Source organism: Drosophila takahashii, chromosome 3L, assembly GCF_030179915.1.
Source record: "Drosophila takahashii strain IR98-3 E-12201 chromosome 3L, DtakHiC1v2, whole genome shotgun sequence".
Taxonomy (NCBI): Eukaryota; Metazoa; Arthropoda; class Insecta; order Diptera; family Drosophilidae; genus Drosophila; species Drosophila takahashii.
Window position 1 is genome coordinate 30,844,492 of NC_091680.1, and position 22,245 is coordinate 30,866,736.

At 37.2% G+C, this 22,245-nt stretch overlaps 2 protein-coding genes across 12 annotated transcripts in view; one reads left to right on the top strand and one right to left on the bottom strand.

Moving 5' to 3' along the window:
• The window catches only part of LOC108069552 (uncharacterized), a 537,263-nt gene that overhangs the window by 353,590 nt on the left and 161,428 nt on the right, over positions 1 to 22,245 (top strand). The window lies entirely within an intron of this gene.
• Positions 13,893 to 21,388, bottom strand: LOC138913185 (uncharacterized). Of its 2 annotated transcripts, none has more exons than XM_070215851.1 (2): positions 21,180 to 21,388; positions 13,893 to 14,558 (listed from the first exon to the last, which is right to left on the bottom strand). In XM_070215851.1, exon 2 carries the CDS (start codon positions 14,556 to 14,558, stop codon positions 14,139 to 14,141), a length of 420 nt encoding a protein of 139 aa, XP_070071952.1. In that variant the 5' UTR covers positions 21,180 to 21,388; the 3' UTR covers positions 13,893 to 14,138. The 2 variants fall into 2 exon arrangements, with proteins under 2 accessions (XP_070071952.1, XP_070071953.1); XM_070215852.1 differs by lacking the exon at positions 21,180 to 21,388 and adding an exon at positions 20,524 to 20,639 and having other exon boundaries at positions 13,893 to 14,584.

Consider the following 22,245-nt stretch of genomic DNA (forward strand, 5'->3'; position numbering starts at 1 on the left):
CGAAAGAGACGCCGCCAATGTTATTTTTCTGGCTTAGAAACACCTGATAAAATTTTTACTATTTGGATACCAGAACGGATTATCTAATGGATGCAATTCTAAGTCAAAGTGTGTAGCCAACCCATTAAATTCATAAGGAATTTTTGTTTTGATTTCAAAAACATTTTGGATTGGCTTTCAAGGGAAGAGCAGGGAAAAACTTTCAGTCGTCACATTTGCATGTGAGAAACGCAATGACACACACACACATCGATAAATTGTCATGTACATACATAAGTATGTAATGATTAAATTAGGATAAAATAACGGATCACCCAATGCAGCCATTCTAAATCAAATATTTTGCAAAAATTTAAATTATGTTAAAGACGAGGGGCGCACGACGAAAATTGTTGACAAATTTCGTCTCCAAAATTACACCTACTGTTTTCACCCAAAAGAGTTGGAGCTTTAGGTGCTTTTTTTAATTTTCCTCATTTCCCGAAATATTTAACTCCAGCTGTTGATCCCCAGCCGACATTGGGGCACTTCTTTTTTTGTTTACCTACCGATCCTGCGAGCGGATCCGTTTTTCGCTTAAAGCATTTTGGCCGTAGCCTTTCATAGGTATTTGTGTGTTATTTCTTATATATTCTTTTTTATGTTTTTAAGGTTTTTGGGGGTTAGATCTGTTCAAAATAAACGGTAAAAAAGAGTAAAAGTTTTTCTCTGCATTCGCTTAGCTAACCAAATCTATAAAATTAAGTTGCGATTAAGGAGGTATTAGATAGATTAGGGTAAAAGAACTGTAAGGGAAGGGTGAAGGTGAGAAAGATAAAGTTCGTTTGGACTTTAGTGAGGATAAGGTCAAGGTGACAAACAAGTTTTACTAAGAAAAAGTGAAGTTAAAGTAAGTAAGTATAGTAAGGAAAATTTGTTTTCAGGTGAGACTCAAGTTAGGTTAGCTAAGAAGAGGAAAAACTGGTGCTAAGATGGGTTAAGACTAGGAAATAGTGAAAACAGCATTAAGGTGCTAAAAAAGTGTGCCAAGAGTTAGAATAAAATAGGTGGGGTTAAGGTGAGGTAATATTAGGGTTAATGCGGTGTTAAGGTAAGGTATGTTATGGTAAGAAGGATTTGAATATTAGTGCGTTATAGGTGGGTTTACTGTTTAGCTAAGGTTACGCGGGATTTTACTCTGATATTAATTTGAATTTGAATATACAAAAAAATCAGCAATAAATGCATTGCTAACAGTAGCGGACAACGTCGCTTCGGGTATTGCTAGTATGTATATATTTGAATTAAATATAAAATCATTGCATCATATAATTTGAAAACATTTTAATTAAGGTCCAATATATTAGATTCATTGTTAATCATATTTACTTTAAATATTTTACGTCATTAAAAAAGAAATTCATATTTAAATCAAAGATTAAAATATTTAAATTAACTATAATTGTTTAATGTAATAATTTCATATTTAAAACAAGAGAGAACGCTATAGTCGGGTTCGTGTCCCGACTATCTAATACCCGTCACTCAGCTAAAGGAAGTGCGAACGCTGTGTCGGGTTGGTGTCCCGACTAATAATCGTAACTCAGCTAAAGGGAGTGCGAGGGAGATAGATATATGTTGACAATTTATAAAGCGTATAACTTTTTAATGAATGGTCCGATTTAAAAAATGTCTTCTACATTTCGATAGGTATAAATATACACAACAAAATTGCATTTATACTTCTCGGAAATCTTTAAAGATGTGGGCGCAGGACCCATTTTAAAATCGTTAGTGGGCGATTGTGGGCGTTAGAGGGGGCGTGGCGCTCGGCTAAAATAAACTTGCGCTGCGTAGGAAGCCAAAGAATATGTGTGGGAAATCTCAACCTTCTAGCTTTTGTAGTTTCTGAGATCTCAGCGTTCATACAGACAGACAGACGGACAGACGGTCAGACGGACATGGCTAGATCGACTCGGCTAGTGACCCTGATCAAGAATATATATACTTTATGGGGTCGGAAACGCTTCCTTCTAGCTGTTACATACTTTTGCACGAATCTAGTATACCCTTTTACTCTACGAGTAACGGGTATAATTAATAAAAACCGAAATGGATGAAAAGCCACCGAAAAATCCTTCGTAGATCATTTCATATGCTTACTTAACTTATCAAAAATGAAATGCATTTATCATTTTTATTTTGTTCTCATATATTCAGAGTTTTCATACATTCCATATATCCATCTCCCTCGCACTCCCTTTAGCTGAGTTACGCGTAAGTGATAGTCGGGGCACCCGACTTCTCTCTTGTTTTTATTTTGTTCTCATATATTCAGAGTTTTCATACATTCAGCTGGGATCGTAAAATATCCCTCACAATCTGTCATTTTGATAAAAATCACAACTGCTATACTGCTTTCTCCTCAAAACATTTTAAATAAGAATAAGTTTGAAAAAACGCAGGTCACATCTTTTGTAACTTCTGTTAAGTCTACCATCGACTGTGGATCAAATTATTTATTTCTCCCCATTACTCATCATCTTCTTCAGCTGGTTTTTTATCTCTATCTTTATAATTTTTTTGATTTCCCTTTCTGTTTTATATAATAAATAATAATAATAAACTTAAGTTTATGTTTATTTTTTTTATGATAAAGTTGTATAATGGCATCATCAGATTAATTAAAACTATAATTCATTTTAGAATTTACAATTACTGAAACTACGTTAGATTATAAAAGGTGAACATATTCAACTGAAATGAGAAAAAGATCGAGAGAGAAAATATAATTAATAAAATTACTTAAGTATTTTAACTCACCTTTTGTTTTGCTTAAAGTTGTGTATGCGGGTCTGATCATATTCAATCCGAATAAGAGTTGCTCTATAAAATATTAATTTTAGATTCCCAGCTATCATATTTTTTTGAAAACCCCAACCAACGTACACGGACTTTATTCCCGTCTCTCTTTATTATTTTTTCCACTAAATATTTGTCTGGGAAACGAGTTTTTTTCAGTTCTTATTTGTAAAATCCACCTTGTATTGGAGTACCTTCAAAGTCTTCCAACAAGTATGTGGTAGGGTATGTGTTTTTCACACTTATTATTTTAAAAATTTCTGTAGTCCAATTCGGTGTATACCCCTTTTCAAACACATGTTTATATTTACTGATGCGTACATAATCTCCATTAAGCAATTTCCCCGCACTAAACATTTTGGGATGATTGTAGGCTGTTTTCAAAATGTGTTTTTCATTGGAAGAATTGACGTCAATTGGGGCGACCTTAATTGTTCTATGTGGCCTTTTGTTGTATATATCAATTAATTTTTTATACATATCAACCAACTTGTATGTTCCGCTAAAACTAAATTCACGCCACATAAGTTCCTTCAAACTTCTGTTGAAGCATTCCACAATTGAAGCTTTTACAATTGAATAGGTAGAATAATGGTTTATTCCATATTGTTTCATTAACGCGTTAAATTGTTTGTTAAAAAATTCATTTCCATCATCCGTTTGTAAATTATTTGGTGTTCCATGTCCAGATTTGAAAATTTTTTCCATTGCCATTGAGACATCTTTTTGATTTTAATGCTTTTCCCCAGGCATATTTGCTAAAACAATCCACAACAGTCAAAATATAAAAATATCCTCCGTTAAGCTTTGAATACTTTCCCATTTCCACTAAATCTGCTTGCCAGAGATCATTTATACCCTTTGTCACTACCCTTCGACGTTTAAAATTACGTCGACACGGAGCATGAATTTCTTTAACAATACCCAATTTATCAATCATATTTTTTGGTACTAGAACTTTCCTACTATTGGAGTTGCAGTACCTTCTATTTCAACTGTCTGTGATTTTAAAACTGATTTCGGTTGAGTAACATATTTATAAACATAGCTCTCAATACTATTAATCTTTGTTAACATATAGGATAGAATTTTATCAACATTATCAACCCTCCCATTATTAACTTGAACTAAATTTTCCAAAGAAGTTATTTTAGAAAGTCTTCGATTAAGGGATGTATTTATTTTTGTATTAAGGTCTCTCTTTAACGTCTCCAAGATTTCATCGACATATTTTTTCGTCGTTGCATCCGAATAATCTATTGGGTTCCCACAATTTTTAATTCGTTTCTGTTAGGTATTCAGGTTTTCGTCGCCATCAATGTACAACCCCACAACAGTTTTAATATCCCTTTTTAAAATATCTGTGTGCTCTTTTTCGCGTGAAAAGTGACCAAACTTGTCGACAGACATTTTGTTTATAAGGTAATTTAAAGTTTGTGAACCTTTTTTATTCAATTAATATATAATTTTAGCCTCTCGCAGTTCTTCTATTATAGACATGATCTCGTTATTGTGATTAGTGTTGCCAGCGGCCTTTGAAGCTATAAAAAGCTGCAATCTTTCAAATAATTCATTGACGTCATCCCAATAAATATAATTGAGTTTTGCTCTTTGTAGGGACATGTATCCAAATCCCTTTTTATTTGATTTTTTTTGTTTTGATTGAATTGGGGTGGATATAGCTGAAGGAGGTATATTTTCATTGCTCATGAACTTTTTAATAATGTTTGTATACTTGTATCCTCTAGTTCCTTTTATTCGCTTATTTGGATCAAAATCTATTCTATGTGCACTTGTCTCAGTAATGATATCTTTATAACTTTTCAAGTCTGTGGCACTGAATTGTGTGGGTTTATTATGAACAATCAGAGAATAAAGCCCAGGAGTCAAAACCCACGTGCTTCCACTTGATAATTGAATTTTGTTATGACTTATATGTAGTTCACTATTTCCCAAATTTAAAGATTTGGGGGTTGATGAACTTTTTCTAGGTCCATAAGCATTGTCCAGAACTTTATTTCTCGATAGACTGCTAATATTAAAATCATAGTCTGCATGAATTAGACTGCTAGCATCTGCATCTTTTTCTAGCTTTTTTCTAGTTTCTAAAGGTGTTTCTAGCGGTGTTTCCGGCTCTGATCCCAATTCAAAATGTGACTGTGAAAAAAATTTACCATCTGAGTCACTAGTAACATTATCATTATAAATTTTTGTTTCTTCATTTCGGCTATTATTATCATCATAATCGTAATCATGATCATCATCGTCATCATACCTTAATTGATGTTTCGTAAGCTTTTTACTGGGGGTTTCATTTTTAAATATTTCACTTTTTTGCTTTAGAACCGTTGATTTATCTTCGTTTGTATTCATAAACTTTCGTTTTTTATTTTCACTAACTATTTCGTTTAAGGGATCTGTTATTGGCTTAAAAGTTTCTTCCAACTCGTAAGCATTTTGTGATTTAAAACGTTTTAGATCATTAAACTTTTTCTTTAATATATTTCTCGTTTTAGTAAGCTGACTTAAAATAAATTGACTCATTTTGGGTACTTTCAAAACTTTCACCACCGTCAGCACAAAAGATGTAATACCAGTTTATGAACTATACTTTACAGGGTTACATTTCATACTAATGAAAGTTATAAAATAGATATATTATTTATATGATTTTATTTTTGACTGAAAAAGAATCATTTTACTGTTGATGCAGTTGTTTACATTTCCTCTTCAAATAAAAGAATTTAATGTGGGTGTGTGTGTGTGTGCATGTTTTATTGAATATAATAAATGATTATGTACAAATGTTATAAATATTACAAAGTGATAAGTGGATTAAACAATTGTATTTAACTCTAGTTGCAAGGAATCATTGCTTCTTTTTATAACTCGATATTCCTTGTCCTTGAGCAACTTCAGATGACCATCTTTCATTGTGTTATATCTCTTAGGTAGATATAGAATATATTTATCCAGTTCCAAGGCAATGGAGTCCCCATAAACAGTTTTCTTCCTCTGCGCATTGATAATTGGGTAGCTGACGTTAATACCCATCTTGTTTTGTGATAGCAAGGGCTTCAATGCTCGCGTGTTGAACTCCTTTAAAACCCCGCCTCGAAGAATTTCCTCCTCCATAATGGTGTCCAGCTCACTTTCTGATGGAATTGGTTGATTCATCATGTTGTTGTTGGTTTGAAGTTTGTCCTCGAAGAAGGTGGTTTAAATGAGAAGCAAGCTGATCGACTTGACAAGTTAATGTTAAAGTTCTGACTGTAAAGACTAAACGATTTCCGAGCTCATTTTATACCAGTTCTCAGACCGAGATTTCCATAGCAACAGGTTGTTGTTTTTCCCCCCTTGTTGTTTTCCACCCTTGATGTTTAAAAGTCGTTAAATCAGTTACTTTATGCAACAGGCTGTTGTTTTTCCACCCTTGTTGTTTTCCACCCTTGTTGTTTAAAAGTCGTTAAATCAGTTACTTTATTTGAATGAAAGCAGGAATTCAATGCACAGGTGTCCACAATTGTATGTTCCAAAACGTTGTACCTGTTCATAGTTATATTTGATTTTATCCCCTAAGTATTTCACAACTTCTTTTGGTGGTTGTAAATTTCCAAAACTATCAAAATAGAATATGCTGTTTTTGTTTTTGTGGTAAGCTACCCAATGTGTACCCCTTGATTTCGAGTCACCCAAGTTAATCACTCCACTCTCATTATTTTTAGGTGTTTTAGGGAGAGAGTCTCTCATAAACACTCCCCTAAAATGCGGTATATTTCTTTGAGCAAATTCCATTATATCTATATTTGATAATGCTCTTTTGGGTAGCTGACCAATTAGTTTTTTTGTTTCTTCATTCTCCCACCACGACTGTTGTATGGTTTTAGGTATAAGCCGTAACCATTTTTATGGGGTTTTAAGTATAGACCTTCACCCACGGAAACTTCTTCCATCTTTCGGTTGTGTCTTTTATTTTCTTCTAGCTGTTGCTTAGCAATTTTTGCGTTTGTTATTAATTTTGCTGCACTAGAAGTTCCTGAAGCTAAACTACCTATAGCACTTAATGCAGTTAAGATGGATACCAGTGGTAAAAAACCTCCCATTTTGGGAACATTTATTATTCGAGGAACTTTAACGTTTTTCTTAGATCCGATTGAAATATGTATTGCTTTACGTGCAATTTTAATTGCATTAACCACATCCAGGGGTTTTCGTTTTTTCAATTCCCGACTCGCTTCTCTTACAACAGATGATAGTCTATTTATTTTCATCCTCCTACGCTTCCTATTCTTCTGTTTTTTCTTATATCGCTTCCGAACACCCATTCCAAAATGTTTCTTTGCTTTCATAATATTAGTTACAAAATATGCTGCTGCTCGCTCCTTAAGAGAACTATCCTTCGCCCTTACTCGCTCCCAAGCCTTGTTAATTAATTCAGAATCTGCCTTATGTCGATTGCTTAGATCGTTGTTTTGTGAATAGGCAATATCGTGAACCTTGCAAGCTTCATCCAACTGATTAATTCCGTGATCTCCACGCTGTAATCGCTCTGCAAGCTTTGTACCGGGTCCACAATAGTTATATCCAGGAATGTGAAACTCAATCGGAAGAGAATCTATTAACTTATTAATAAGACCACTTCCACGTTTACGATGTAAATAATGACTGATGTGATTATAAAAACGTTTCCCCATTATATATTGTCTTTATTCATTGAAGATTTATCACGGAATAAACATATTTATAATAGGATGCGATTAATAAAGCAAAAAAATAACATTATTGTTCGTAACATTGAGAACGTGAATAATGTTAAACAACCACCACGTCACAGTGAATTATTACCAAACACAATTAGAGCTCTTGTGGTTGGTCCATCCAACTGCGGGAAAACTAATGTAATGATCAGTCTTATTGAGAGTCCAAATGGTTTGAGATTTGAAAATATATACGTGTTTTCAAAGAGTCTATACCAACCGAAATATGATTACTTGGAAAAGCTATTTAAACAGATTAAAGGTATGGGATATCATACATTCTTTCAGAACGAAACTGTTTTACCACCCACCGAAGCAAAAAATAATTCAATCATGATTTTCGACAATGTGGCTTTTGAGAAACAAGATAATATTCGATCATATTTCTGTATGGGTCGTCACAAAAATATTGATTCTTTTTATTTATGTCAAACATATACACGGATACCAAAACATCTTATACGGGACAATGCGAATGTAATTATTATGTTTAAACAGGATGATTTAAATATGCGATACATATTTCGGGATCATATCATCCCTGACATGAATTATGAGACATTTACGAAAATTTGTCAAAAATGTTGGGAGGATAAATATGGATTTTTATTTATAAGTAAGGATGACAATATTGATAAGGGACGATATAGAAAAGGATTTGACCAATTTATTCTTCTTTAATTTTAATATAAGATTGGGGCGGGGTCAGCGTTTGAAAAGCTACGCTACTCTCGTAGTATTTTGTTTTGCTATTGCTATCGCTCTCTTTTTGACTAGGGCCGTAGCAGAGCCATAGCAAAATAACGAGAATGTTTGTGCTCTGCTCTGCTCGTAGTTTTGTCGCTTGAGAAACTGTAGCAATAGCGGTAGCAGAAAATCAAGTCCTGTGCTCTGTGTAGCAGTAACGGTAGCAAAAAATTGACAGCGAGATGAGAGCAGAGCACTTGCTTTTTTTTCATGTGCTACGACTCTCGCTTGTGTTAGTTTTCTTATTTTCTGCACCTTTCTTATGCAGCGTTTTCTTTTTAATTGTCGCTTTGCCAGAATGAGAAAGAAAATATTTTCTGTCAGAATAAAGTGGTTTAAAATAATAAAATAAATAATAGTATTTTATTCAAAAACTAAAAATCAATAAAAAACGAATATTCATTCACAGTTTTCAGATTAAATCAAAAATTAAAAATTAAAAGGCACAGTATTCAAATTAATGTATTAAGTAAATGTTAATTAAATATAAAAAAGAAATAAGAACTTATGCATTTAGAAACACGAATCACCCCTCATCTTCTTCGTCTTCAAATAAATTTAAATTGTCGATGGCACTATCCAAGTGAGTTGAGTTAAGCCGGACAAGAAGAATATTTTCCAATGTTTCGTGACTTAATCGATTTCGGTTATCCGACTACACCAGTTTTAAAGAGGAAAAAGCCCGCTCTATTGTTACCTACAAATATTAAGAAATTTAAACATTTGTTAATAAATATTTTGTTTTAAATTGGGTTATAATTCTTACTTGAGTTGGGGGTATGGCAAAGCATACTTTGCTTAGCGCATACAGCTCTGGATCGCTTAATTTCCTTACTTTCCAGAAATTTAAAACATTTTCACTAGATTTCATATACGGCAACGATTCAATCTTTCCATGGACATCTGTTGACTCATTCGGAACAATGTTAGCACTTAAAAAGTCGTCCAAAAGATCGAAATTACTTCCTTCATGTACAGTATCCGAAGCCATTGAATTATTTGATGATACTAAATTTCGAAGGGGGCTGTGGATTTTAATTTGTGCCCACAATTTCTTTAGAAAATGAATTGCTCTGTCCTTTTGTGAGCTGTCCAGGGTATGATGAAATCTTGGGTCTAGGTATAAGCAAGCGTCGAAGCCAACATTTGATACTAATTTTTATACCCGTTACTCGTAGAGTAAAAGGGTATACTAGATTCGTGCAAAAGTATGTAACAGCTAGAAGGAAGCGTTTCCGACCCCATAAAGTATATATATTCTTGATCAGGGTCACTAGCCGAGTCGATCTAGCCATGTCCGTCTGTCCGTCTGTCCGTCTGTCCGTCTGTCCGTCTGTCTGTCCGTCTGTCTGTCTGTATGAACGCTGAGATCTCAGAAACTACAAAAGCTAGAAGGTTGAGATTTCCCACACATATTCTTTGGCTTCCTACGCAGCGCAAGTTTATTTTAGCCAAGCGCCACGCCCCCTCTAACGCCCACAATCGCCCACTAACGATTTTAAAATGGGTCCTGCGCCCACATCTTTAAAGATTTCTGAAAAGTATAAATGCAATTTTGTTGTGTATATTTATACCTATCGAAATGTAGAAGACATTTTTCAAATCGGACCATTCATTAAAAAGTTATACGCTTTATAAATTGTCAACATATATCTATCTCCCTCGCACTCCCTTTAGCTGAGTTACGATTATTAGTCGGGACACCAACCCGACACAGCGTTCGCACTCCCTTTAGCTGAGTGACGGGTATTAGATAGTCGGGACAACAACCCGACTATAGCGTTCTCTCTTGTTTTGTTCTTACTTCCATACTTTCAAGAAGCGTCTCTCCAATTGTATAAAGAATGGATTCTTTACTTGAAGCGCTGGTTGCTAAAATTTGTTTCGTTGAGAACTTGCAAACCAGCCACAGAGCATAAAAATTCCCATAGTGCAATTGTTCTTGTTGAAACTGCACTATAGTTTTTTGCAGTGGTGCCATAATTGTAACGTAGGAGTCCATGAACTCCCATAACTGTTCATTTACAACGAAATAGTCGTCTTTGGATTTATTTTCAACAGTTTCAATAGGGCCTAATATAGCTTTCGCTTTATTGAGTAGGTCAATCATTTTATATGTTGATCCCCATCTAGTAGGACAATCCAATTGGGGTAATTTAAAATTTTGCAGTTCAAATAAATTACGGTAATCGTTGGATTGTTTCCGAATATGTTTGGCAAAATTGCGGCAGGTTAACAAATACTCTCTTATATTTGCATTTTTTGTTACATCGAGTGCACAAAGCTGTCCAGTGTGTGCCGCACATCGAACTATTTGTATTTCACCCACATACATATTTTCTGTATTTTCATAAAGGTCGTCTTGCTGTGTGTACTCAATGTTCTCTTCAATACAGACTTCGTCAATATCATCATCGCTCATATGCATTTCTGATAAAATTTTTGAAGTTTTTATCATATTTGCCCCATTATCCGATGTAATTGATACAATTTGGGTCAGGGCTATTTCGTATTTCTCTAAAACAGCTATAATTTCTCTAGCGAGGTTTTGGGATGTACTTGAACCTGCTCCTTTGAGTTCCACCATTCCAAGAATTCGCGATTTTATTTCTTGTTTGCTGACGAATTGAGCACTGATGCCGAATATATTTCGATCAAGCCGCGTTGCACTATCTATTTTTAAAGAAAGCAGTCGATTCTTACATTCTTGATGTATTTCAAGTCTAACATTCGCTGATACCTGCTTTAGAACAGACTTGCACTTGATTCCGTTCAAAATAATGTTTTTTCCGCTTTTTTCGTTAAGACCTTGACATATGGGGTCAATTATGTTGCGCATATTAGTTGAGTTTAGCACATGGTACGGAATGCTGTCTTCAGTGACAAGTCCAATGTATGACCGGATTAAATTTTTTTTGTTGATTTTAACTTTAATTAGTTGAGGTTTCACGGTTTTTTTGGTCTGCATGCAACCAGAATCATTTTCTTGCTGCTCAGGTCGGATGTCATGCAATTGTAAATGTTTCTTTAAATTAAAAACACGGCCGTTTTTTATAACTCGAAAACATGTTTTGCATTTAACGTGGTCGGAATCTATGTCCTCGTAATATTTTAAAATGTTGATACTTTTCTTTGCCGGAGACATGTTTACGCAGTTAATCAAAACTCAAAAGTGACAAAAATATTTTCTTAAAACTACAAAGCGACAATTAAAAAGAAAACGCTGCATAAGAAAGGTGCAGAAAATAAGAAAACTAACACAAGCGAGAGTCGTAGCACATGAAAAAAAAGCAAGTGCTCTGCTCTCATCTCGCTGTCAATTTTTTGCTACCGTTACTGCTACACAGAGCACAGGACTTGATTTTCTGCTACCGCTATTGCTACAGTTTCTCAAGCGACAAAACTACGAGCAGAGCAGAGCACAAACTTTCTCGTTATTTTGCTATGGCTCTGCTACGGCTCTCGTCAAAAAGAGAGCGATAGCAATAGCATAGCAATATTTGTATTCATCTCGCTACTACGGAGTAGTAATTGCAAACACTGGGCGGGGTTGTATGACAGCCAGTTGAACAACAGATTTCAAAATGGTTAGATCATTGACTCTATCAGTGAATGGAAATAGTTCCATTATAAACACAGTTTATTTTCCACCAATTGAATTAAACGGGGAATATGAGTGTGCGCTAGTTGAGTTTAACATGTACAACTCAATTCCCAACGTGGATGTAAATAACAACCTCTTTCATATTGGTGATAAAGTTATTATTATTCCCACCGGCTCCTATGAACTCAACGATATTTCTCAATTTATTTACAACAAGTTAAAGGATTATAATCTGGAAAATACAGTGAAAATTGTAAGCAATAATAATACACTTCAAGTGGAAATAATTAGCAGTAAAGAAGATATATACTTTAATAAGGAGAGGTCAATAGGTCATTTGTTTGGTTTTAAGCAAAGAGTGTTAAAGGCAAACCAAAATCACTTGTCCGATAATGCTGTCAACATTTTAAAAATCAATTCCATTCGTTTGGAATGTAATATTGTGAGTGGCTCTTACGTTGATAATATACCAAATCACGTATTACATGAGTTTGCAATTTCGGTTCCACCGGGCTATAATATGACTGTGACACCATACAATCTCATCTATTTACCTATTAACTGCAGAGAAATAAGTACACTCTCTTAATACATATCGTTGATCAGAACGGAGATTTATTGAACTTGCGTGGTGAAAACGTATCAATTTACAATTTACAATAAATTTACAATAATTTACAATAAAAGCAACGGTATACTTCATCAACCGCGCACTAGCAGTTGTAAAGCTAAAGGAACAGGATTAAATCGAAAGGGTCTTACATTAAAAAACAAGTTGTTTTTAAAATCACTGGGCTTCAAAATTCAAATCTGATAATAATAATAATAAGAAGCATTAAAAATGAATGAAATTTTAAATGTTCGTGAGAGACCGTTTTCAGATGAAAGTATTTCGAAAAAGGAATATCATGCATATTCCTCGTATCATCAATCATTTAAAGCAAATGATGAAATACGTATTTGTATTCAAAATCAGGACTTGTATGTACTCCCTCACGAAAGCTATCTTAATTTTCAAGGAGTTGTTAAGAGAGTAGCAGCCGATGGTACAAGCACCACTGATAATATCGAGGTTACGTTTCGCAATAATTGAATGGCAAATTTTATTGATGAAATTAGATATGAAATAAATGGTTACGAAATTGATAGAACACGGTTTGTTGGCATGAGCAGCACCCTTAAAAATTATCTATCGGAAAGTCGTCAGGAGAGTCGCAAACTTTTAAATGCTGGATGGAGTGGTGGAAATGATATTATTACAAAAGGTAATTTTAATTTCTCGCTACCCTTAAAAAATGTAATGGGGTTTGCTGAGGATTATAGAAAAGTTTTACTGAATTGTAAGCATGAATTTGTACTTTTGCTGACACAAAAATCTGGATGATGTATATGTTAAAAACAAATCAAACCATACATATGTTTTGGAAATGACTAATATTAGCTGGAAAATCCCTCATGTAACAACCAGTGATGCTGCAAAAATTAAAATGTACGATATAATAAAGAGTGGCGTAAATTTACCGATAGCTTTCCGTAGTTGGGATACATACATTAACCCAAAACTGATACAGGGAAATCAACACGTCTGGAGCCTAAAGATAGGATGTAATAGAGAGCGACCGGGATTTGCTATTATAGCCTTCATGTTGAATGGAGAACTAATTACAAATAATTTATCCAACCTGAAAGTCCACTTGAATTCAGAAACGTATCCATATGATGACTTAAATGTAAACTTTGAAAATGATAAATATGCTCACCTTTATGATATGTATGCTGTATATAAGGGCGCGATTGCCTTTTATTTCCACGTTCTTTATTACAAAGCCGAGATAATATAGAAAAAACACATGCACGTCGGTTCGAGGTTTAGGCACAAGTGTCGGTTTTAATGGCCGCCGGAAAAAGCTGGCTTTTTATGTGACCGCATTCTTATGCGTTAGTGAATCGTACAATCTAGTATTTTTGGAAGACTTAAAGTTATGTTATGTTTCCATTTCACGTTCGTTTCTTTTTAAGGTGTAAACTAGGTATAAGTCTTCAGTTTTTGTCTTAACTAATTATAAGGTTTTTCATGGTGTAAATTAGGTATAAGTATTTCAGTTTTTTAGTCTTAATATAATACAGGATGATTTAAATTCGTTGTTGTTGGAGTGATACTCCAACATGCTGCCCGCCTTACCAGGCAATCAATTGGCGATAATGGACTGCAGTCTCGTTAGGCAGCGAATGGCTTCCTTCAGTTGGCCTAGCGGCGAAGGCTTGTTGCTGGGACTGCGATGGTAACTCCGTTTTCCACTGCTTCGCTGTCGATTGCGGCTTTCTCGCTCCTTGGTGTCCTGCTGGTCAGGCCTGCTGCGCTTGGCTGACTCCTTTCCTCCTTTCGTCTCCTCGGCTGGTCCATGCAGGATCGTGTGGTGCAGTTCTCCGCACACATGGCAGATGTCCTTGGATCGGCACTGTTGGAGTGTGTGAGAGGATGCCAAGCAGTTGACGCAATAGTGCAAACGTCTTACAGCCCGTCGTTTAGCGATAAAGTCAAGTTTTAGAAACTTTTCGCAGAAACGCAGCGGGTGCTTTTGGCGGCACATTTTGCATTGATGTCCCATCTGGTAAGAAAAAACATTATAAGCGACTGATTGAGAAACGATATGATATGTTAGCCGTGGTGTTGGGACTTGTGTTATGTGTGTGTGATTACTGGGAGGAATCGGGTTTGGTGTCGAGGACGATAAGTTTGACGACCGGTCGAGTTATTTCACCCGTGCGGGTTTGCAAATCTACGACGCGAATTTGATTATCGGGTCCCGGATGAACCTTGATAACTCTCCCTAGACGCCACTCTGTTGGTGGGCAAGCATCATCCTTAATAATGACGATGTCGTCGAGAGCTAAGTTTCAAGGATACTTCCATTTATAGCGACGGTGCAGTTCTGAGAGATATTCATCCCTCCAACGTCTACTCAGTTCTTGATGCATTATTTTGAGTTTCTGCCAGCGGTTATGTAGGCCGAGGCTCTCGCCCGGATTGTCGGGAAACACAATTAGGAGGGCTCCTCGGATAAAATGACCTGGGGTTAAAGGGAGTAGTTGGTCAGCATCTGATTTCAGAGTTGACAGCGGTCTAGAGTTGAGAACCGCTTCTATTTTTGCGAGTAAAGTAGAAAACTCTTCGAAAGTAAAGGCGTGGGATCCTGCTACGCGTTTGAAGTGTTTTTTTAAATGATTTTACAGCCGCTTCCCAAAGACCACCCATGTGCGGAGAGTGAGGAGGTATGAATTGCCATTCGAACGAGCGGCTACTAAAAATTGCAGTTATGTGTTCGTTAGCATTTTTGAGAAAGGTTTCCCATGTCTTCGTGAGTTCTCGGCTGGCTCCAAGGAAATTTTTCCCATTATCGGAAACCATCTTGTTGGGAAGTCCCCTGCGACTAACAAAGCGTTCGAAAGTCGCAAGAAAAGCCTTTGTGGACAGTTCGGACACCGATTCCAGATGAACGGCTTTGGTGGAAAAGCATACGAAAACCGCTACGTAACCCTTGAGAATGTGGCTTGAACGAATCGCTGACGTTTTTAAGTCAAAAGGGCCTGCAAAATCAACACCAGTAATTGTGAATGCCGGAGTGAATGTGACTCGATTAGAAGGGAGGGCTGCCATTATCTGATTCGTAGTTTTCTGCTTGAATCGGGTGCAGGTAACACATCTTCGGATGCAGTTTTTGACCTTGTTTGTCAAGCGAGGAATATAGAATTCTTGACGAATGCATCGGAGCATGAGTCTGTTTTCTGCGTGGAGTAAGATTTGGTGTACAAATTTTATGAATAGAATGCATAGTGCAGAGTTTGGAGGTAAGAGCACTGGGTGGCTTTCGTTATATGGCAGATTTGAGTTGACTAGGCGGCTGTTGACGCGAATTTGGCCATCGTTGTCAATAAATGGGTTAAGGGGGCTGAGCGAGCTTTTGGAGGAAATCACCTTGTTTTTTAATAATCGAGTGTATTCCTCTGGGTAATGCATTTTCTGAGCTGCGGTAACAAGTCGAGTTTTAGCTAGTTTAGTAAGTGCATTCATGTTGACAGCAGTGCGTTTATGCCGTGGGTGCCAACTTAAAATGCGAGCTGTGGCTCTTAGGGCTCGAGAGTACGAGGTGAATTTTGACATTGATCCTCGTCGTCCGACTGAGTACAGCAATGAACTAGGACTCGCGATTCTGGGGGAGAACATTCTGGTTTGCACGAGATTGGCCATTTTTCCTTTGGTAAGGATAGCCATTGTGGACCATTCCACCAAAGTGTGGATTCTTTTAGCTCATTTGTTGAGCATCCTCGCGTTCCCAGATCTGCAGGGTTGTCCTTTGACCTGACATGACTCCAGGTCGCATTGGGACTTTCTGCGTGAATGCTTGCTGTGCGGTTTGCGACATATGTTTTCCACGTATGAGGAGGTTTTTCTAACCAGGCAAGAACTATTTCAGAGTCACACCATAACAGAGGACTCAGTTTTTCAAGACGTGTCTCGTGAAGCGCGTGTTTTGCTAATTTAGCAAGCAGTTCTGCGCCACATAGTTCGAGGCGTGGTAAGCTTAGGGTTTTTAAGGGGGCTACTTTACTCTTTGCCAGAAGTAAATGGGAGACATTATCATCCCAGCCGTGATTCTCCAGCCATAGGGATTGAAGCAGTAGCTTTGCTTGAATTATTATTGGCGTTAGCCAGCCTGCCGGGTCGAACAACGTCGAAGCGTAGGATAAAATGCTACGTTTAGATATCTGAGTGGCTGAATTAGGCGGGTTGATGTCGTATGAGAAACAATCATCATTTGCATTCCACTTAATGCCCAATGTGTGGATAACGCTAGAGTCGGAAACTTTGATAAAATTGTCATTGAATAAGTGATCTCGAGGGATTTCACTTAGCAACGCGTCGTGATTTGCGGTATTTTTCTTGAGCAGAAAACCCGCGGATTGCAATGCCATTCGAATTTCAGATTGGGCTTTCTTGGCACCATCGAGTGTATGGTCGCCGGAAAGTATGTCATCCACATATGTTTCGGAGAGTAAAATTTTGGAGGCTAATGGAAACTCGTGTTCACAGTCTTTGGCTAACTGTTGAAGGGTTCTGATAGCCAGATATGGGGCACAATTAACTCCAAAAGTGACGGTGTTGAGCTCGAAATCTTTAAAAAAAACACTGCCCTCTGGTTGGAAAACTATGCAAGGGTCTATCGTCGGGATGGACAAGAATTTGGCGGTACATCTTTTCAATGTCCCCGTTGAACACATACTTGTATAATCGCCAATTGAGTAGGATTCCAAGTAAATCGGCCTGTAGAGTAGGGCCTTTGTGTAAAACATCGTTAAGCGATCTGCCCGAAGATGTGGATCTAGATGCGTTAAATACGACTCTAAGCTTAGTTGTCGTGCTAGAGGGCTTTACTACTCCATGGTGTGGCAAGTAGTATGAAAAATATTGATTCTTCCGCACAATTTCGAAGGGCTGAGTCTCTGACATGTGACCAAGATTAATATATTCTGACAGTACTTTATTATATTGCGATTTAAGAGACTCATTTTTGGATAGAGTGTTTTTCATGCGATGATATTGAGATCTAGCAATGACCCTAGAGCAACCCAAGTGTTGTGAGTTGGGGAACTCGGATTTAAAGGGGAGACGGACCATATAGCGTCCATCAGGGAGTCGTTGGGTCGTCTCGGCGAATAATTTTTCGCAAATTTGGTCCGAGTGAGAAGTTTGTTTTGGGACGGATATCTCTTCCACTTCCCAAAATTTTTGAAGGAGATTCCCGAGGTTTTCGGAATTATCCTCTACGCAAGTGGAAAATGTGCACACGTTGGATGTAGTAGCCTCGCTTAAAGAGCCACTTACAATCCATCCGAATATGGTGCACTGAGCGAGTAGGTTTTGAGAGAGGGGAGTTCGAATGCCCTCTAGAAAGATTTTAGGGGCAATATCACTCCCAATTATGAGATCAATCTCAGCAGCGGTTGAGAAATTTGGGTCAGCTAAGTCGAGATTAATGAGACAGCTATCTGCGGGTCTGGGGGAACTTATTGCCGGGATCAGATTTGTGAGCTTCTCGAGTACAATCGCATCTACTGAAATTTCTTTAGTTCTGAGGTTGTCTGTGAGTACCAGATGGCATATTTTAGAGGACGAGTTAACAAGTTTTCCTCCCATTCCGGAGATGCTTGTGTAGTGTTTAAGAGCGCGCAGCTTAAGTCTGCGTTGTGACTTTGCTGTGATAAAGGTGCGCTGGGACCCTTGATCGATCAGGGCTCGGAGGCAGAACAGTTCTCCTTTATGAAGGACACGGACTAACGCCGTTGGGAGAATAACATTCCGATTTTGAGTGGAATGATGTGCTACAACATTGGATGGTTGAGCTAATTCTGGGCTTTGTCTTGGTCTCGGAGAAAAATGCAATAAGGAGTGGTGGTTTTTGTGGCAAGTATTGCAACTTTTCCCACTTTTACATTCCTTTGCAGTGTGACTATATGAGAGACAGTTAATACAAAGATTAGCCGACTTCGCAAATTGGAAACGATCGTTCGGGCTAAGTTTTCTAAATTGACTGCATTGTCGAAGGTGATGTGATTCCTTACAATGTTTGCATGGATCTGCTGCCATCGTGGTGTGTGCTACTGCACTAGTTTTGTTGGATGATTTGAGGGGTGACTGGTAAAAAGATTTCGCAGGCTTAATGGAAGAAAGACGTTCTAGTACCTCTACTCGAATCACTAGAAAATCATTCAATTGTTGCCAAGTCGGCAAATCCTTTCGAGAGTCGAGAGATTGTTCCCAAAGGGAGAGCGTCTGGTCGGGTAATTTCGATGAGCATAGATGAACCAGCATGGGGTCCCAATTTTCAGTTTTAACTGTTTGAGCCTTTAGTACTGAAAGACAGTGTGTCACTGTGGACAGAATGCTCTTGATCCCCTCGTCATCTTCCTTATAAACCTTATCCATGGAAAAGAGCCTTTTTAACTGCGTGTCTACTAGCAAACGTTTGTTTTCGAAACGCTTGGACAAGGCGTCCCACGCGGGAGCGAAGTTCTGATCGCACAGTAGAAACTGTTTGACGATAGTGCCAGCTTCTCCTCGGGTTTTATTTCTTAAGTGATACAATTTTTGAGCAGGATGATTACTATATACAGCAGTAAACATGTCCCTAAAAGCGGGCCAATCTTCGTAGCAACCACTAAAAGGTTCGGTGTCGCAGGGAGGGACTTTAATATGGCATGAATTCATCGATGTGTCGGCAAGAGCTGACGAGTTTGGGTCCCCGCTTAGATTAACTTGAAGCTCTTCTTGTTTTCCACGACATAGATCTTTTAAAAGAGTTTTAACTCTATAAAACTCGTCTTCGCATGTAGAAAAGGTCGAACTGATTTGCTCTTCCCTTTCAGCAGAGGTCTCTTCGTCAGTGGATACCATCAAGCTTCGAAAATCTTGATCTGCTTCAGCAAAAAGCGTGTCCAAACGACGTAATCTCTCAGCGACGAGGGATTCCCAGGTGTCTATTGTGAAGGTGGGAGATTTAGCACAAAACTGAAGCACTCGGCTCGTGGAAAAGTCAAAACGTCGTTGGGCAGACATTGTGAAAAATGAGGAAAAAATCGGATGGGATACAACGAATTTTGTTGAACTCAACCCAAAGGGAAAACCGGATATGAAAGTTATGTGCTAACAACCAGAATCTGATCGTTTTGACAGGGAGTTGAAGCGTTACTATACTCAATAGTTGTAATATGGTAATTATAATTGTATAGAGTTCCAGAGGGTGATACCAGAAAGAGTGTGGTTATTTTACTTCGTCAGTTTGGGAAGTGATCTGGGGTGTATTTATAAAAAAAAGGTTGATTTTAGCTCCTAGCAGACAAAGTAGGGTTATGTCGCCGTGTGCTTGTAGAGTTTAAAATAAGTGGGGTGCCTATAAGCCACAGTAAAGACAAAGTAGGGTTATGTCTCCTTGTGTTGTAAGAGGTGAATACGTGGGGTGCATGTAAGCCAAAAGAAAAAGACAAAGTAGGGTTATGTCTCCTTGTGTATGTAAAGGTGTATAAATGGGGTGTATATAAGCCAAAGAAAAGACAAGGTAGGGTTATGTCTCCTTGTGTATGTAAAGGTGAATAAATGGGGTGTATATAAACCAAAGAAAAGACAAAGTAGGGTTATGTCTCCTTGTGTATGTAAAGGTGTATAAATGGGGTGTATATAAGCCAAAGAAAGGACAAAGTAGGGTTATGTCTCCTTGTGTATGTAAAGGTGTATAAATGGGGTGTATATAAGCCAAAGAAAAGACAAAGTAGGGTTATGTCTCCTTGTGTTTGTAAAGTGTATAAATGGGGTGTATATAAGCCAAAGAAAGGACAAAGTAGGGTTATGTCTCCTTGTGTTTGTAAAGTTTATATACAAAATTAAGTTTTTTATTTTTGCAACTGCGGTTTATGTTTTGGCGCTTCAGCGGACCGACACTAATTTAAAAAAGTACATATGCAACAGCGGAGATATGTGTGCACGTGTGCCAAAATTTGTGCATTAGCAGATCGACTTACATATGTGTAAAGTACGCACTCGCACTAGCTTCGATGTATGTGTATGTAAAACGTGCAAAACATTTAGTATATAAGCGGACCGACGTACATATGTGTTATGGTACGCACTCGCACTAACTTCGATGTATGTGTGTATGTAAAACGTGCAAAAAATTTAGTATATAAGCGGACCGACGTACATATGTGTAATGGTACGCACTCGCACTAGCTTCGATGTATGTGTATGTAAAACGTGCAAAAAATTTAGTATATAAGCGGACCGACGTACATATGTGTAATGGTATGCACTCGCACTAGCTTCGATTTATGTAAGTACTTATGCACGTGCGTGCGGTTTCTTCGAGAAAGAAAAACACAGTTCTTATTAAGATGTATGTATGTATGTAGTTATTTGCACAGCACATTCACTGGGGTATGTATGTACGTATGGGTCTGCATTTATTCGTGAAAAAGCCAATATAATTAAGAGAATTGCACTGAGTATGTATTTATGTATGTGTGGGACTGCATTTGTTGTGCAAAAAAGGGTTAAAGAATGATTTCCGAGATAATTCACTGGATGTGTATGTTTGTATGTGTGGGTTTCCGTTTATTTGTGAAAAAAGAGCTAAAGTGATTGAGTTTAACGTGTCTGTAGGGTCAGCCACGAGGATTACCTTTTTTCACACGCTCTGGGGGCAGCAAAGAAAAAATCCAGAAGAGATGTCCACTTCTTTCGCTCTCGGGCCAGCACAAAAAACTCTCCAGATAGATGTCCAGTTCTGTTGACGTCGAAGGACCATGTATCTAAGGGCGCGATTGCCTTTTATTTCCACCTTCTTTATTACAAAGCCGAGATAATATAGAAAAAACACATGCACGTCGGTTCGAGGTTTAGGCACAAGTGTCGGTTTTAATGGCCGCCGGAAAAAGCTGGCTTTTTATGTGACCGCATTCTTATGCGTTAGTGAATCGTACAATCTAGTATTTTTGGAAGACTTAAAGTTATGTTATGTTTCCATTTCACGTTCGTTTCTTTTTAAGGTGTAAACTAGGTATAAGTCTTCAGTTTTTGTCTTAACTAATTATAAGGTTTTTCATGGTGTAAATTAGGTATAAGTATTTCAGTTTTTTAGTCTTAATATAATACAGGATGATTTAAATTCGTTGTTGTTGGAGTGATACTCCAACATATGCAATGTTTCAAAAGAGTTATTACAACCGCCCAGCAGAACCATTTTTATCACCGACAGAATTTAAAAGTAAACCTATTATTGTAGTTGACCTTTCATTACATTAAATCAGGACCTATCGACGTGAGAATTTCAATCGATTTGAAAAAAGCAAACAATGAAAACACTCAAGCATATTGTCTCCTTATTCACGATCGTTTAGTTGAGTATAGTCCTTTAAGTGGGTTAGTTCAAAGAATTGTCTAACAATATATCAATCACATAAAATGGAGAAAGATCTAGTTGAAATTGATGTACAAGGATTTTTTGATAACAACGACAAGTTCATTCTAAAGGAAATTGGAGTTGTATTTAGCAAAGAAAATAAGTTTAACAATAATTTCGTTATACAACCTCCATTTGATTTCACTCGTCTTGATAACACAGGTACACAGCCAAAAATTTCCAGGAACCATTTCAAGTTTTCCATGATATTTGCGTACTCCTGAGTAAAAGTCCCATACAAAATTATTTTCCATCACCTACAGGTTCCGCGGTATACCTAAGAATA